The 19,296-nt window shown below is 44.1% G+C and overlaps 1 protein-coding gene across 1 annotated transcript in view; it reads left to right on the forward strand.

Annotated features, from left to right (window-relative positions):
* The window catches only part of ADGRA3 (adhesion G protein-coupled receptor A3), a 107,989-nt gene that overhangs the window by 14,255 nt on the left and 74,438 nt on the right, over nucleotides 1-19,296 (forward strand). The window contains exon 2 of the mRNA XM_040335188.1: nucleotides 17,477-17,548. Within this exon, the coding sequence (XP_040191122.1) occupies nucleotides 17,477-17,548 (72 nt within the window). The remainder of the gene's footprint in view (nucleotides 1-17,476; nucleotides 17,549-19,296) is intronic.

Below are 19,296 nucleotides of genomic sequence, written 5' to 3' on the forward strand. Positions count from 1 at the left end.
TTTATGTGTCTTTCACGCTCAAAGCTCACAGGAATTTGAAAAGTTGAAACATTTTAGAAACCACATCAAAGCCTTTTTTTGTGGCGATTCATTAGGTTTAGCTGTAGTCGTCGTGTAAATGTTTGCCACAGACTATTACCTGGCTGCTTTAATGCCCCCCAGCCTAAACAAGGCATGTACACACTCGTTCTCGTATTTTCATTTCTAATGTATGACATGTCAGATGAATGACTTCTATAATTCATTATGATGATGATGATGAGGAACAAGGGAGCTCTTTGTGCGGTGGTCCTGTTGCTGTGTCATTGGTGGGGGCGGGGGGGCTGTGTATATGGACGCCATCTTGTTGGAGCACAGGCCCTGTTCAACCATGCCTAGCCATTGTATCATTATATTTTTACTTCTATCCTTGTTTACTATGTTGTGAGTAAATGACTTCTATAATTCATTATGATGATGAGGAACAAGGGAGCTCTTTGTGTGTCTGTCCAGTCACAGTGATGTTGGGGGGCTGTGGATAGGGACACCATCTTGTTGGAGCACAGGCCCCGTTCAGCCATGCCTAGCCATTGTATCGTTATATTTTTACTTCTATCCTTGTTTACTATGTTGTGAGTAAATTACTTCTATAATTAATTATGTTGATGAGGAACAAGGGAGCTCTTTGTGTGGTTGTCCAGTCACAGTGATGTTGGGGGGCTGTGTATAGGGACGCCATCTTGTTGGAGAACAGGCCCCGTTTAGCCATGCCTGCCCATTGTATCATTATATCTTTACTTCTATCCTTGTTTACTATGTTGTGAGTAAATTACTTCTATAATTTATTATGATGATGGGGAACAAGGGAGCTCTTTGTGTGTCTGTCCAGTCACAGTGATGTTGGGCGGCCGTGTATATGGACGCCATCTTGTTGGAGCACAGGCCCCGTTTAGCCATGCCTAGCCATTGTATCATTATATTTTTACTTCTATCCTTGTTTACTATGTTGTGAGTAACATACTTCTATAATTTATTATGATGATGGGGAACAAGGGAGCTCTTTGTGTGGCGGTCCAGTCACAGTGACGTTGGGCGGCCGTGTATAGGGACTCTATTATGATTGTAATATCATTATATTTTTACTTCTATCCTTGTTTACTTCATTATGAGTGACTGGTTGGAACACTTTGTTTAAGATCTCATAATTGAACATAAGTGTTTTGTGTCCCTCCCCTCCTACATTTATGGTAGTCAGAGATGAAAGGCACACGTGGTTTATAGGAATAAATTATTACATTATTAGGCTCAATTTAAGCAAACACAGTAATGAAGTTTAGAGTTTAAATTGATTTAGAAACCTATGTCATGTTATATGAAATTGCTGCGTAAAACTGTTGGCGCTATATAAATCCTGTATAATAATAATAATAAGAAAACCTGATAACCAATATTAAAGGGTTAGTTCATCTTTACTTAAACTGTCTGTTCAGATAAGGGACATCTGTAGATCAAAACAAACTGTGCAGCTTTGACCAAAGTTGAATAATGACTTTGCTATAGGCCTTTTATGTACTTCAGGAAGCCTGACTGGAATACTTCTAGAATGTTGCTAAGGGAGGCCTAGCCATTTCTGCTCTCCTTCACTATCACAAGACTGAGCTGAGAGCGACTGCATAAGGCTGCTTTCACATTGGGGATAGAGCCGTGGTGACGGTATGGCCGCGCTATTTGTAGCGCGGCTATACCGTTGTATTTACTGCGATATTCGGGCACTAGCGGTGAGGTTTTAACCCCCGCTAGCGGGCGAAAAAGGGTATTGCTGCGGTTTCCCATTGATTTCAATGGGAAGGAGCGGTGAACACACCGCTCCTATACCGCAGTAAAGATGCGGCTAGCAGGACTTTTGGAGCGCTCCTGCTAGCGCACCGCTTCAGTGTGAAAGCCTTCGGGCTTTCACATTGAACACTACAGGGCAGGTTTTTTTCAGGCGGTATAGCAGCGCTATTTTTAGCGCTGTACCGCATTAAAAACGCCTCAATGTGAAAGGGGCCTTAGGGGGAAAAAAAGCTCTGAGCTCAGTCCTGTGATAGTGAAGGTGAGCAGGTAGACCCCTTTTCACACTGGAGGCGTTTTTCAGGCACTTTAGCGCTAAAAATAGCGACTGAAAAAAGCCTACACTGCAATCCCAGTGTGAAAGCCTGAGGTCTTGTGAAAGCCTGAGGGCTTTCACACTGGGGCGCTGCACTGGCAGGGTGTAAAAAAAAAGTCCTGCCAGCAGCTTCTTTGCAGTGCTTTAGGAGTGGCGAATACACCTACTAAAGCGCCTCTGCCCATTGAAATCAATGAGCAGTGCCGGCAAAGCGTCACTGCAGCGGTGATTTAATGGCTAGGCCTCTCTTAGCAACATCATTGGAGTTTTCCAGTCAGGCTTCATGAGGTATGTAAATGCCCTTGAAGGGCATTATTCATCTTTAGTCAAAGCTGCCCAATTTGATTTTATCTGCAGACGCCCCTTATAGGCAGGTTTTTGGTGAAGCTTCATTCACAATAGTGCGATTTTAGATGTGACTCGAGTTACACAGATTTGCATGACAATGGAAATCGCATTGTTTTCAATAGTGCCCATTTTCATCAATGCAACTCAACTGTCCCCATCATTGCAACCTTGGGAAAGGTTCCTGTACTATTTTGATGCAATTCCAGTGGGATTTTGGCCCCATACAATATGCAAATCACATTCAAGTTGTACTACATAATCGCAATGAAAATTGGATCTTAATCGTTTTGCATCAGTGTGAACTGAACCTAAAGGTGAACTAACCCTTGAATGCGATCTCTGCATTAAGGTAAAAAATGCCCCACCTCTTGTCCTATCCAGCTATTGTCTTACAGGGTTAAAAAAAAGTGGTTACTACGGCTTTAAGGTAAAGGAAAAAAAAAAACTTCTGCCTTTACAATCACTTATGCCAAACTGCTCAAAGCTTTCCAACTGCATTGTAAATGCTTGCTGTTCATGATGTGATTAAGTGTATTATAGCTAATGGTGACAGTTGATGTGGCTTATGTCATGGCGCAGTGTTTTGGGTTGGGTTGGGAGATAGGTTAAGCAAGCCATAGATCATGCAGTTTTCTTTCCTTCACCCTTGGGTTGAAGGAATAAAAATCGCTTGATTCCCCCATCAACAAAGTCAGTGGAATCCCTCTTTCTGCATTGTATCTTGACAGCGGGAGGTTTTCTCACCGTCAGAATACAATGATCACCGCTGGCGGCTAATGGCCCGTACATTAGATCCGCATATTGGATGAAAACTGTCATCCGAGGAGGAATCGTACAATTTTCGGATCGTGTGTACACTACTTACGAGAGCCTTTCACGACAGTTCATCCGATATTATTAGATAGGACAAGCACGAAAACATTTCTTGTACCATAATGCCCTGAACACACGATCGGTTCATCTGATGAAAACGGTCCTATGGACCGTTTTCATCGAACGAACCGATCGCGTGTGGGCCCCATCGTTTTTTTCCCATTGGTGAAAAAAAATAGAACCTGTTTTAAAATGTTCTGATGGTTTAAAAAGCCGATCGTCTGTGGGGAAATCCATCGGTCAAAAATCCACGCATGCTCAGAATCAAGTCGACGCATGCTCGGAAGCATTGAACTTCATCTTTCTCTGCACGTCGTTGTGTTTTACATCACTGCGTTGGACACGATCGGATTTTTAACTCATGGTGTGTAGGCAAGACTGATGAAAGTCAGCTTCATCGGATATCTGATGAAAAAATCCATCGGTCCGTTTTCAACGGATGAACCGATCGTGGGTACGTGGCATTACAGATCATTCGATTTTCATTTAGTCAGTATAGTTGTAGTCCGAAAATACAATACAAATACATTATAACACATGACATCACTTCCGATTTTTTTTTATTTTTTTATTGTGGTACGAGAATTTTGGTGATTTTAGTAACCTATTCAAATTACTACTTGCGACTATTAAGCTGAAAAAGTTGTACGATCTGTCGTACAATATTCGGATCGTGTGTACGGGCCATTAAGCATGAAGAAAAAAAAAAACAGGCTGATTGCGTACCTCCCAACATTTTGAGATGGGAATGAGGGACACCTACTAGCAAACGTATGTAGGCATAGGACACGCCCCCTGCCACACCCCCATAAAAGGAGAATTGACCAAAAAGAAGGTTTATTAAATCCACGAGGGCTTTTTAATTTACCACTACTGTTCCTTTATATTGACTTTTAAAATTCGCAAATGCAGCAATTTAAGGCGGCCATACACGGTTCAAATTTCGAAAGAATTTTCTTTCGAAGATCGCATCAAAGAATTTTCGTACGAATTTCGCACCGTTAGTGGGCTGCAGCGACAGCCGATTTTCGTGCGGCAAACAAATTTGAGAAATCCGACATGTTGGAATTTTTTTGAAAAACAAACGATTTTCTGATCAATGATGGGAGAATCGTGCGAGAAATGTAATAGAAAAAAAAACGCGCATGTGCAAGAAAAGAATATTCCCGGAGAGAAAAGAATATTCCCGGAGAGAAAAGAATATTCCCGGAGAGAAAAGAATATTCCCGGAGAGAAAAGAATATTCCCGGAGAGAAAAGAATATTCCCGGAGAGAAAAGAATATTCCCGGAGAGAAAAGAATATTCCCGGAGAGAAAAGAATATTCCCGGAGAGAAAAGAATATTCCCGGAGAGAAAAGAATATTCCCGGAGAGAAAAGAATATTCCCGGAGAGAAAAGAATATTCCCGGAGAGAAAAGAATATTAGCGGAGAGAAAAGAATATTAGCGGAGAGAAAAGAATATTCCTAGAAAAGAATATTCCCGGAGAGAAAAGAATATTCCCGGAGAGAAAAGAATATTCCCGGAGAGAAAAGAATATTCCCGGAGAGAAAAGAATATTCCCGGAGAGAAAAGAATATTCCCGGAGAGAAAAGAATATTAGCGGAGAGAAAAGAATATTAGCGGAGAGAAAAGAATATTAGCGGAGAGAAAAGAATATTAGCGGAGAGAAAAGAATATTAGCGGAGAGAAAAGAATATTCCCGGAGAGAAAAGAATATTAGCGGAGAGAAAAGAATATTAGCGGAGAGAAAAGAATATTAGCGGAGAGAAAAGAATATTAGCGGAGAGAAAAGAATATTAGCGGAGAGAAAAGAATATTAGCGGAGAGAAAAGAATATTAGCGGAGAGAAAAGAATATTAGCGGAGAGAAAAGAATATTAGCGGAGAGAAAAGAATATTCCCGGAGAGAAAAGAATATTCCCGAGAGAAACGAATATTCCCGGAGAGAAGAGAGAAAAGAATATTCCCGGAGTGAAACGAATATTTCCGGCAACATGAATATTTTGTCGGCCAAATTTCGAAAATCTATGGTGGCATCATTGGACCACAAAAAAAACAAACTTTCTGATTTTGAAAAGAAAATTTGTTCGAAATTCGACCGTGTATGGACTGCTTTAGCATTTGGATGAAATGTTTAGCACTGGGAAACACTTTTTGAAAGATAAAAAGTGCATTTTATATACAACTCTAAAGATCAGACCAAAATGAGTGACACATATGAGGGGGAAAGTGGGACATTGATCCAAATAAGGGACAGTCCCTCGAAATCAGGGACAGTTGGGAGCTACGTGATTGTACTGAAGTCGATAGATCTCTGCTGAACTGGCCAAATTTCGATCTGTCTATGACCAGGCTTAGATCCTTTGTCAGGATCGTTGCCTGTCTCCTACCTAGATAGATTTCTCATGACTTGTGTGGTTACCAGGATGGAAATTAGCAAGAAACATCCCCAACATCCGGCCAGACAACACTAACATCCAGAGTATCCAACCTCTACGCATTCTATCCTAAAAAGAAGAAAATGTGGTTGGAATTCACCTTGTACACAATCCAAATAGCCGGTATAATGGCATGAGCCTGTCTCTCGGCTACCTTTGTTCCTCGTATATTTACATTTGTAAGCTATAATCCAGCTCTGCTCATGCGTGGCTGTTAGTCATTGGCTCTTTAGTACCCCACTCCTGCCTTTGTATCAGGTTTCCTTTACCTTTAAAGAGACAATGGATAGCAGTCGGGTTAGTTGCTCTCTTTGCATAAGTAGGACAAAAGCAGTTCCGTTTCAGAGAATTATTTTGCCTATATGGTGTTTTATCTGGCTTTATCTGGTTTAATGAGAATGTATGGAAATGGTCTATTCACGTTTTGTTGATAAAGGGATACATGAAATTAGAGATGTGTATCTGCTCTGTTAGGCCTCGTACACACGATACGGAAATCCAAAAGGGAAAAGTCGTAAGACGAGCTGTCTGCGGATTTTCGGATCGCTAGTACGGTGCTTTCTACAGACAATTTGACTTTTATCTCAGACAAAAGCTGGATGTGCAGGCTATAAAAGTTTTGTCGGATGTGAACTCAACGCCTGATTTTTGGATCGACATTGCAGAAATCGTCACAAACGCGTATGATCGAAGGAAAAACCCTGAAAGGGCATAAGTACCCCCCCGGTACAACGGATTTTAAGGGCGAACAGTAAGAACGAAAAATTTATAAAAGTATAATTTATTAGAAAATCTTGATTCTCTTAAAAAATAACTTTATGTTTTTATAAATTTTTCGTTCTCACTGTTTGCCCTTAAAATCCCATTGTACCGGGGGGTACTTATGCCCTTTCAGAGTTTATTCCTATGATTTTGGGATGGTAGCAACACTTGAAGAAAACTATTTTTTTTTTTCCTTTCTTTTGTGGTTCATTACTTTATATTTAAACGCGTATGATCGGAATCAAGGAACGACTGCACGAATCAACGCTCACCAAACTTCTACTAACATGAAATTGGCAGAAGGGGTGTGTTGTCACATTCTGCTCCCCATCACAGAATGCTACGGAAGTCACGTTCCGTCGCCGCCATCTTGCTACACCCCACACAGTAATGATAGATTGAGAAGGGGGCAAGCGGACATCTTGTTACACCCATCTGAGTTTTAGATTTCACACTTATGTTCAACACAAAACGGAGCTTATGTGCTTAAGTACAGAGTTTTTAAATCCGACGGACTGTTTAGATCAGTGGTTCTCAAGCTTTTTAGTGCCGTGACCCCTTGATAACATTTCCCAAGTTGTGGGGACCCCTAACATGTCAAGGCAAGACAAATAATTTTCGCCCCTAGCGTTCCTGAGTTCCTTCCACTTGTACAGTATTAAAACCCCTATGGTACATTTTAGGATGTACCGCTCCTCCTTTCTCTTTGTTCTCCTTTCTTCCTTTCTTTCCCCTTTATCTCTCTCTATCCCAATTTCTTGTTTTTTTCCCCCATCCCTCTCTCTAGCCGCCTTTCTTGTTCTTTCTCTTGTTCTTTATCACCCTTTTTCTTTATTCCTCCCCTTCTTTTCCTCTTCCTTCCATGTATTCTCTATTTTTATTCCTTCTCTTACTCCTTGGTGGGGGGGGGGGGGGGTGGGGGTGGTATGAGTGGCAGTGCTGATAAGGATGAGTGGCAATGCTGGGGGGAGTTCTGATCAGCCAACTTAGGTGCTCTTGATCAAGGTCATCTGCTGATCTGAGAACTGTAGTGGGGACTTTTAATGGCAACTATAATCACAGGTAGTGTTACTCACTGTCTCCGGGTTCACTGTGTCTCCAACTTTGTGGTGTCTCGTAGCAGTGATACCTATGCCGAAATCAGGAGATAGGGTCTCCTTCAGCCCCTCTCACTTTACATTCCTCACCAGTCAGCTGACCTCTAGTCTGTGCCCCCCCCCCCCCCCCCCAGCCATGCTGTGAACTGAATGACTGTGAAGAGGCTGACTGGGCAGCCGTGGGCTCCAGGAACAGCCCAGCTGGGTGGCCACAGGCTCCAGGGACAGCCCTGATGGGCGGCCGCGAAAAGGCTGGGAGAGGAGTACGGGCTTCAGGGAGACAGCCCAGGATTTGGTGACCCCTAGCAAATTGTCATTCGACCCCCAAGGGGGTCCCGACCCCCAGGTTGAGAACCACTGGTTTAGATGTTAAATGTGAAAATCAGAGGTGTTTTGTCACAGGAGCAAACATTTAAGGTCATCAGGTTTGCTGCTGCTTTCAACATTTAACATTTAACCAGTCTGTCGGATTTCCAAATACTGTCTTTAAGCATATAAGCTCCGTTTTGTGTTGAAAATAAGTCTCAAATCTAAAACTCCGGTGGGTGTAACAAGATGTCCGCTTGCCCCCTTCTCACTCTATCTTTACTGTCCAGGAGTGTGGGGTGTAGCAAGATGGCGGCAAAAAAACATCACTTCCGCAGCATTCTGTGACAGGGACACTGCAGGGGCCCTAAGGGTGGCACTTGAGAAATTAACTTCCTCTTTATACTCTCGTAGTACATCAATGCGTTTGTGTTTGTTAAACGAAAATTTGTGTAGAGTTGGTATGCATACTAGCTCATTATGACTTTCTCTTGTAGGGTTTTTTTTTTAAAAAGGTTGAGGGTTTACTTCCTCTTTAAAGTGGAGGTTTACCCAAAAAATAAATTTTTAACATTACATTTTTTTTTTAGATGCCTTCAAAGTGTTGTTGCTAGGCAGAATAGTTAATCTTCCCACTTCCTGCACCTAGGTGCTTAAAGCGGTTGTAAACCACATATATAATTTTTTTTTTTTTTACCTGCAAGGCAAAATGCATAATCAGCTAGTATGCACCGCATAATAGCTGATTATGAAATACTTACCTCAAAACGAGGTGAACAACACTTACCTGGTATGCATACTAGCTCATTATGACTTTCTCTTGTAGGGGTTCACGCCGAGTGAGATGTCATCTTGCTCCGGCGTGTCTTCCGGGTATCGCCGCTCCAGCGCTGTGATTGGCTGGAGCGGCGATGATGTGCGCGCGGGAGATTTAAAATCGGCAAGGTCCGGCGGCTGCTGGATCTTTCGCCGTGCGCCGCCCGCATTGCGAGGGGAATATCTCCTAAACCGTACAGGTTTAGGAGATATTCTTTATACCTACAGGTAAGCCTTGTTATAGGCTTACCTGTAGGTAAAAGTCAAAAATAAAGGTTTACAACCGCTTTAAACTACACCACACAGACTCCTGGGAATGTAGTGGGTGTAACTTTCCAGGAGTCTGTGCACTCCCCAGTCTCGAAGAATCATGTGACTTGGACAGTACAGGTGCTGAAACCTGATCTGAAACCAAATACACTCCTTGTGCAGCACTGAGCATGTGCGAGATCTGCAAATCCAGGAAGTCATACAGTCTGGCTTCATGATGCCCACACTTAAGATGGCCCCAGTCAATTTCTATTTTATAAAGTGTCTAAATGCTGTAACAACCTAACAAAACTGACCTTAGTTTACAGACTAACTTTACTAGAATACATTAAGCTTGTGTATTACAGGGGTATTTATATTTAAAAAGTGAAATTGTGGCCGGAACTCCGCTTTAAACTTTTCCACAACTTTATCCCTGACCTGTCTGGTGTGTTCCTTGGCCTTCATGATGCTGTTTTTGCACCAGTTTTCTCTAACAAACCTCTGAGGGCTTCACAGAACAGCTGTATTTATCCTGAGATTAAATTACACACAGGTGGACTCTATTTACTACTTGACTGACTTCTGAAGGCAATTGGTTCTACAAGATTTTAGTTAGGGGTATCGGGGTAAAGAGGACTGAATACAAATGCTTGCCACACTTTTCAGATATTTATTTGTAAAAAAAAAAAAAAACATTCATAATTTTCCTTCCACTTCACAATTATGTGCCACTTTGTGTTGGTCTATCACATAAAATCCCAATAAAATACAAATTACGTTTTTGGTTGTAACGTGACAAAATGTGGAAAATGTCAAGGGGTATCGTCTTGCCCGTTCACAGCACAGCCTGGTGATGCCATGCAGTCCTCCTTACTTTAATCCCTAGTTCGGCAGGTTGGCTCTCCTGCACGAGAGCCCGTCATACTACGGCTCTCTCGCAGGCTACCAGGGGCGCGGGCACACGCGATCGCTCGTTACAGAGCGGGGACCGGGAGCTGTGTGTGTAAACACACAGCTCCCGGTCCTGTCAGGGGGGGAAATGCAGAAGATCAGTGTTTCCCCTAGTGAGGCCACCCCCCCCCCCCCCCCACAGTAAGAACACACCCAGGGACATACTTAACCCCTTCCCCTAGTGTTAACCCCTTCACTGCCAGTGGCATTTTTATAGTAATCAAATGCATTTTTATAGCACTGATCGCTATAAAAATGCCAATGGTCCCAAAAATGTGTCAGAAGTGTCCACCATAATGTCGCAGTACCTAAAAAAAAACGCTGATCGCCGCCATTACTAGTAAAAAAAAAATATTAATAAAAATGCCATAAAAATACCCCCTATTTTGTAGACGCTATAACTTTTGCGCAAACCAATCAATAAACGCTTATTGCGATTTTTTTTTTTACGAAAAATATGTAGAAGAATACGTATCGGCCTAAACTGAGGAAAAAAAAGTTTTTTTATATATTTTTGGGGGATATTTATTACAGCAAAAAGTAAAAAAATATAATTTTTTTTCAAAATTGGCGCTCTATTTTTGTTTATAGCGCAAAAACTAAAAACCGCAGAGGTGATCAAATTCCACCAAAAGAAAGCTCTATTTGTGGGAAAAAAAGGACGCCAATTTTGTTTGGGAGCCACGTCGCACGACCGCGCAATTGTCAGTTAAAGCGACGCTGTGCCGAATCGCAAAAAGTACTCTGGTCTTTGACCTGCAATATGGTCCGGGGGTTAAGTGGTTAATGCTCTCCTCCCGGCTGGTGATCATCCTCCGGTGGGATATCCTTCCATCCAGCGCCTTCTACTTGCTCAGGCAGCTCCATTGGTGGGTGGTGGGAATTGTTTTTGCAGCACATCAGTGAGAACAGTTCATTAGTGCGCTCACATTACTGAAGCAGGTTTGGAAAGAAAATAAATAAAAGAAAGTGTAAAAATAGCCGGAGGGAGGCAGACACTCGCTTCCGCTTCACAGCCCTCTGACAGCCCTATCCCCTGCCAGGTCTGGGCTATGCTCTGCATTTTACAGCACATGTGTGTATTCACAAGGTGTGAAATGGCAGGAGCTCCATTAGTGGAGAGGTGAGGTTAGCCACATATACAATGTGAGGGATGCTTGTTAAAGAAAGGAAATTGTGGACTTTGTGGCTTTTTAAGGTCTGTGAAACCAACTTCAGCTTTATTGAGCAGGCGAGAACAATCTCTTCCAGGTTATACACAGTGCACATTTGAGACAACTTTTATTCACGTTTTTTTAAATTGTATTTTTTTCCAAAACAAAAAATCTATTGCAGCTTACTAATTAGTAGATGTGGTGGCTGCATTAGTGTTCTTTTTTTTTTTTAAGCTTTTCCCCTGTGTTTTCACCTGGTGATCTGGGCAGTAACACAACGCCTGTATTAGACTGCCGGAGCACAGGGGGCACCATTGGCAGCAACATTGTCAGTTTAGGGGGGGAGAGGAGTGTGCACTAGCAGATTTAAATACATTAACAAACAGAAGCCAAGCGCCAACTTACACTTTATAAGCAGTTGGCCCCATGTACACGGGACGCTGCTAAACGTACGTTCAGAGGCAGTTGGACGCTTTTTTTAAACTGCCCCTGAGCTCATTCAATGTTATCCTATGTGACCAGGAATCTCGTTTTATTGCCGTTTTTAGGCAGTTGTGTTTAACAGAAGGCAACAAAATGGGTTCATACTAGGGCCAAAACAACAAATCGATTATTAAATTAATCGATTACCATTTTCATAATCGATTACTCGGCCAGTAACATAATGGGGTTAAAAAATAAATTAGCCCTTTATCCACTTAAGCCCTGGACCATATTGCTGGTCAAAGACCTGAGCACTTTTTGCCATTCGGCACTGCGTCGCTTAACTGACAATTGCGCGGTCGTGCCACGTGGCTCCCAAACAAAATTGGCGTAATTTTTTCCCCACAAATAGAGCATTCGTTTGGTGGTATTTGATCATCTCTGCGGTTTTTATTTTTTGCGCTATAAACAAAAATAGAGCGTCAATTTTGAAAAAAAATAATATTTTTTACTTTTTGCTATAATAAATATCCCCCAAAAACATATATAAAAAAAAAATTTTCTTCAGTTTAGGCCGATACGTATTCTTCTACCTATTTTTCGTAAAAAAAAATCGCAATAAGCGTTTATTGATTGGTTTGCGCAAAAGTTATAGCGTTTACAAAATAGGGGATATTTTTATGGCATTTTTATTAATACTTTTTTTTTCACTAGTAATGGCGGCTATCAGCGATTGTTTTTCGGTACTGCGACATTATGGCGGACACTTGACACATTTTTGGGACCATTGGCATTTTTATATCGATTAGTGCTATAAAAATGCATTGATTACTATAAAAATGCCACTGGCAGGGAAGGGGTTAACACTAGGGGGCAGGAAAGGGGTTAAGTATGTTCCCTGAGTGTGTTCTAACTATAGGGGGGTGGCCTCACTAGGGGAAATGACTGATCGCTGTTCATACATTGTATGAACAGAAAATCAGCATTTCTCCCCCTGACAGGACCGGGAGCTGTGTGTTTACACACACAGCTCCCGATCTCCGCTCTGTAACGATCGTGCCCGACGTATAGCTATGGGCTATCGCGCAGGGGAGCCGACCTGCCGCCGTAAAATGATGCTGGCTTTCGGGGGGAAGTGGAGGAGAGTGCTGGCTTTCGGGGGGAAGTGGAGGAGAGTGCTGGCTTTCGGGGGGGAAGTGGAGGAGTGTGCTGGCTTTCGGGGGGAAGTGTGCGGAGAGTGCTGGCTTTCGGGGGGAAGTGGGCTGGCTTTCGGGGGGAAGTGGGCTGGCTTTCGGGGGGAAGTGGGCTGGCTTTCGGGGGGAAGTGGGCTGGCTTTCGGGGGGAAGTGGGCTGGCTTTCGGGGGGAAGTGGGCTGGCTTTCGGGGGGAAGTGGGCTGGCTTTCGGGGGGAAGTGTGCTGGCTTTCGGGGGGAAGTGGGAGGAGAGTGCTGGCTTTCGGGGGGAAGTGGGAGGAGAGTGCTGGCTTTCGGGGGGAAGTGGGAGGAGAGTGCTGGCTTTCGGGGGGAAGTGGGAGGAGAGTGCTGGCTTTCGGGGGGAAGTGGGAGGAGAGTGCTGGCTTTCGGGGGGAAGTGAGAGGAGAGTGCTGGCTTTCGGGGGGGAAGTGGAGGAGAGTGCTGGCTTTCGGGGGGGAAGTGGAGGAGAGTGCTGGCTTTCGGGGGGAAGTGGGAGGAGAGTGCTGGCTTTCGGGGGGGGGGAGTGGAGGAGAGTGCTGGCTTTCGGGGGGAAGTGGAGGAGAGTGCTGGCTTCAGACCAGTCTCATCGGATGGACCGATCGTGTGTACGCGGCCTAAGAGCCCACGTGAATGAGGCCTAAGTCCTCTATATAAGCTGGGGTGGATTCCAGGAGATTGGATGAAGTTTTGGATTTTTCTCAATGAATTGGAGTGCAGTTATTTACTTTTGAAGTTTGACTCCACCAGCATCAACTTCTCAGATATGACTTTGAGAGGGGATGTGAACAGACACCAGCTATCTCCTATCATATGTGGGAAAGAATGTGGTGGGGATTCCATCTTAAAGGCGACCAGCTGTCATCACCAGGATAGTTTGGGCTCTTCCTGTGGGATTGTTCGAGGAGCAATCAAGAATGCCAGATACTAAGCAGATGGTTACAAGGATAGTCCAGAACTAGGACTGGAATATATCTTGTCATAGAAGTCTGTCTAAACTATTGGAGGAGACCCCTGGAGTAGGGTGACCACATTTCCAAACTGCCATTCAGGGACACCCCCCCCCCCCCACAAAAAGATGATTTTTGACATATTTTTTGCCGATTTTTGGGGCAGGGGCGTATGAAATCAGCGGGCCCATGTGCAAGATTTTGGTGGGACCTTTCTGAGATACAAATGAAATCCTGTGTATCCGGACTAAGGGTCTGTTTATACCAGAATGCTGTGAGGGAATCCTGCGTTTTGTGTCCCATAGCGATCTGTAGTGGGTGTCAACTTAACCTCTTTACCTCCTGGCACACACGATTCAAAAACTCCTGATCGATTGCAGCGATCGCAAGCTTTCACTTAGACGCCGGTAACTGTGAAGGGGGTGCTCAGGGAGTGCGCTCTCGGCACAGTGCTACTGATCGCAATTCATTTAAATATGTGGCCTCTCTGTGCCAAGGCCCAGGCACAGAGAAGCCGCATATTTGTGTGTGGCTGGTACTAAGGGGTTAATGACTACCCAAATGCAGGTAGCAAATGTAGTGTTTGTATGATCAGCAGTACCATGCGATCCAGTTGCTGTGCGTTTTGTAAAGTAGCGCATGCACAGCTCTTGGTACAGACCGATGGGTTTCAGCCCATTCAAATGAAAGGGCTGAAATCGCACAGAATCTGGAAGGCACGTGAATCGCAAAGGAACGCAGAGCGTGTTCCTATGTGATTTGTGGTGTGAACCAGTCCTGAGTCTTGGAGCCCATTGCTGAAAAAAGGTCAGGCACTTGGCTTCACTAACTTGCCTGACAGGGGGGCACTGGCACCTGGAGAAATTGCCCTGAATGTCTAGCAAAGTTTCCCCCCTCAATAGCAGACAGCTTGTCTTTGAAGATGGGGAAGGGGGCAAGTTGTCAAAGAAGAATACTGGCAGTGATTTTGGGGATAAGAGCATGTTGTATGTGCTAGGGGGGGCACACTTTGGGAGGGGAGAGAAATTGTTCTGGAAGGGGGGGGGTGAATAAAAAACAATTTCTCTCCCCTCCTAAAGTGCCCCCCTATCACATACAGCATGCTCTTATCTCCCCAAATCACTGCAAGTATTATTTTTTGACAACTTGCCCCCTGTCTCTGTGTCTCCTCCTGCTAGTGCCAAGCATTAAGATGTTGTGTACTAACCTCAGATCAGCATGTCCCGTCCTCCTGAGTGCTGTGTTCATTCTCCTCCCCCTCCTTCCCTCCTGTGACATCCGAGCCAAGGAAAAGGGGGGCTTCAGTCTGTGTGTTAGTGTGAGGAGGGCAGGGCAGGAGGGGGGAGGAAGTGAGAGGGAGAGATGCCTCTCAGCTGTGGGAACAGAAACACCTCACAGAAGCAGCAAGCCAGTCACTGGAGCGGAGGTGACAGAACCAGCAGTGACTCCCCAGCAGCGCTAGCGCAGAGGAGGAGGAAGAAGAAGTGAAATCCTCCTCTGCTTTCAACGTGGGCAGTGACGTCACTGGTTGCCAGACGCCAAGCGGCTATAGCAACCAGTGATCAGGTGGAAGCAGAGCCAGAACTATGGCGGCTCGGTCCTCCCCTGTTCCCAGACTGTCAGTTTCTATTGCGGGACACTGTATTGTCCCGCAATGAAGGTGTCCGGGACCAGGGACAAATATGTACATTATGGGACGATCCCGGGTAGACCGGGACACGTGGTCACTCTACCCTGGAGTGGACCACGTGGAGAGGCCACTTTTGGTGCCTACAATTAATAAGGAATATGGTTTGAATATGGCCATTTTATTAAGACATGCGCATGCAGTCTGTTGTGTGTGTGTGTGTGTGTGTGTGTGTATAAATAAACAACCAAACAATATTCTGGTTTTCAAGTAGAAGAGTATCCATAACATGGTTGTGTTTCCCACCAGTTATACTGTAGAAGGCTCTTCCTAGCATCAGGAATCCTATTACCGGACTCGGTTACCACTTGCCTACCGGGCACTTTCATTCCCTTCCTACCCAGGCCAATTTTCAGCTTTCACTGCTATAACACTGAGTGACAATTGCACTGTCATGCAACACTGTACCCAAATGGATTTTTTTTTTGTGGTATTTAGTCACCTAAACAAAGGAAAAAAGACAGAAAATGTTGAAAACAAAAGTTTTTTTTTTTTTTTTCAGTTTTTGTTATATAATATTTTGCAAATAAGTAGCTTTTCTCCTTCACTGATGAGGCTGCACTAAGAAGGCACTGATGGGTACTGATGAGAAGGTATTGAGCCCCTCACACAGCTTAAGGCATGGGGCCCCCTGGAGCAGAGAATTGGGGGGGGGGGGTTGCTGCCGCAAATTGAGAATCGGGGGGGGGGGGTGCGAATTGAGAATCGAGAGGGGGGGCTGGTGAAAATTGAGAACCGGGGGTGTGCCCGCGAATAGAGCATTGGGGGGTTGCCGAAAATGACACTGGCATCTCATTCACCCTTTCCAGCAGCAAACTGAAAGTGAAAGTGCTTGTTTTCTCTCCTCGCCGCGAAATGAGAGGGGGAGGAATGGACTACAGAAATGAAAGTTTTCTCCTCTCCTCTCAGCTGCGAGCTGAGAAGGGGGGCGCGGGCCCCTTGGAACATTCGGGCCCCTTACAGGTGTAATGCCTGTACCCCCGTGATGGCGGCCCTGTTGATAGGCAGCACTGATGGGCCCTAATTTGCACTGATTTTCTGTGTACATGTTCTCTGTCACACTTGTGGTTACGGGCTCTCCTCTCCTCACGCTATGACACTGTGTGAGGAAAGCAATGGCGATAACCGTCAAGTGTGTTTACATGTGACCAGCTGTAACTGGCTACAGCTGATCACATGATAAAGGGCACCTGTGATTGGCCATTTACCATGACCTGTGATCAGCAGTGTCAGGGCCATGGGGTGCGTGGTTCTGGGAGGACGTCCATGGACGCCTTCCTGGAACAAGAGAGCCACACCATAGCCATTTTTCGGCTATAGCACGGGTCTGAAGTGGTTAATTGCAATACAAAATGTATTTGTTGCATCCACCGGATGCAATATCCACAGCTTTACAGTGGCAGGAAGAAGTATATGAACCATCAACTATGAACCTGGCCATGTGAATAAAGGTCCTTAACAGGAAATGATGGACAACTTTTGATAACTGATCTGTAACCTTTAGTGCAGGGATTTCTGCACCTCCAGCTCCCACCTGTAATAGTAAAGCTCCAAAATGGATCACCCGTCTTCATTTATAAGCCAAATGGCTTTTTTTTTTCTATGTGTGAAGCCCTGTACACACGGCCCGGATTCTCGTCAGGACAAAAAGGTTTTTCCTGATGAGATTCCTGGCAAGATTTTCTGCCGGACGAGTGTACAGACGTACGGTTCAAAAGAACCACCGCCATCGACTACGACGAGCATGCACTCGTCACATTTGATGCCGTCGCCGCCATCTTGCTTCACTCTACCTATGCCTTGGAAGCTACCGCGCATTCATCAAAGTCATTTCAAGCATGCGCGGGTTTCCATGGAGGCAGGTAAGTATACAGACGCTCAGGTTTCTCGGCAGGAGAATCACAACGAGAAAATAGAGAGCAGGTTCTCTACTTTTCTCGTCTAGATTCTGGGCAGTTTTCTTGGCGAAAAAAACGTGCATGTGTACGAGGCTTAACTCCTGTAGTTTTTCTGTGTTTGTTGTATAGAATCTGTGTGAAAATCAGTGTATTGTTTGTGTTGTAATTGTATCCCACTAATCCTGGCTTTTATTCTTTTCAGAATCTTGAACAGTAATAAGATCACAGAATTGAACAATGGCTCCTTCGATGGACTTTATTTTCTAGAACGACTGTAAGTAATTGATGTAATTTATTTAGTATTGTGTCACATGAACTGGTGACAAAATAGAAATTAGGAAGGAGAAATTTAGTTAGAAACGTTAAAGTAGAACTAAAGGCAAATTTTTTTTTTGCTTTTGGATTGAGTAAAGGAGGGTTATAACCCCTGTTTTGTCCCATTAGGGAAATTTCCCTTTACTTCCTGTCCCATAGCCAAACAGGAAGTGAGAGGAAATCCTTGCAAATTAAAGGAATCTCTTGCCCCCCAGGTCACCAGAACTATTGGAAGATTTCCCCCTCTGTTACTTTGCTATTAACATTGAGTGCTGATTTTATGTACAGTATCTGGAGGGAATCCGGTCATAGGGTTGTAAATGAAAAGCTGTTCTTCTGTTGAGAAGATTTCATGTTTTTTTGCACTTTAGTGGAGGGTTATATTGCTGAAAAATAGTTGAATTCCCCCCTCTTTTCATGCATGTGGCCCAGTGTGACATGTCTGCTGAACTGTGGAGCCAAGACATAAATGAACAGCAAGTAACCATGAACTCATGTTAAGGATAGACCACTGCTTTCATAGTTTGGCATAGCGTGTAAGCAGTTTTTTGTTTTTTTAGCAACTGTTTAATTGCTTGTAAAACAGGTGCAGAAGTTTCTATGGACTTTTGTTCTTGATCCTTTTTCCATCCTATAATCTCCATGAGAGGGACTGTCCCTAGACAAACATTCAGTTTACAGTTGGTCAAGTGCTCAACAATTTGCAACCTAAAATTGAACCCGTTGCCAGGCTATGGACATTCAAGTACTTGCATTGTTTAACTCCTGTAGATACTTTTTTTTTTTCAAATAAGCCTTCAGCGACCTTTGTAGATGCAGGTACAGTGGAACAATTCATCCTTAAAGATCAAAGCAGAAGCACTGCAGTTCTTTAAAGAGGACCTCCTTCCTGCAAGAAAATGGCACACTGCCTTTTCAGGCTGCCTCCTTGCAGCGAGTGTCCCTGCTCCCACGCCTCCATTTAGAAACTGTGTGTCCTCCCACACATGTTCAGAATGGAGTTCAAGTGCCGTACAATATTACACTCATCGGTTAAAAAAAAAAAAAAAGTTCTAACATGAGTTTAGTGTCATATGGCGCATGACCGCATGGACAATATCAATGGTCTTCAAACTACAGTCCAGCTCTTTGCTTGCCTTTATCCGACCCCTGGGACACTATTCCTCCCACTGATACGAGACCCCATTCTGTCATCTGACATCAACAATGGGGCATCATTTCTACCATTGACACCAAAGATGGGGCACCATTCCTTCATATGATGCCAACGACTGGGCACTATCCCTCCCCTTAATACCAAATGTGACAATGTTTACTCCCTCTGATGCCAGGAAAATTTCCACTCACACTAGCCACCGTCTGGCCCTCCTAAAGTCTGAAAGACAATAAACAAGCCTTTTGTTTGGAAGGTTTGGAGACCCCTCTACAAGATGACGTGCATGACGTCACGCACTTCATCTTGCACATGCGCAGTAGCAAAGGTTCTTCCTGAAGGCACTAGTCCCCTTGCATTCCCAGGGGGCCAGGGCTATGTAAATTTTGCCTACTAGGGGAACAGGGAAGTGGGTGTAATAAAGTAAAATAAAATAGGGCTGTTACTGATTAAAATTTTTGTGTTCGATTTTTATTTTTTTTATCGATTTAATCAACTAATTTCGATTAATTAAAAAACGCACGTACAGATCCAACTACTTTTAGCTGATCTCC

This window comes from Rana temporaria, chromosome 1, assembly GCF_905171775.1.
Source record: "Rana temporaria chromosome 1, aRanTem1.1, whole genome shotgun sequence".
NCBI classification, from domain to species: Eukaryota; Metazoa; Chordata; class Amphibia; order Anura; family Ranidae; genus Rana; species Rana temporaria.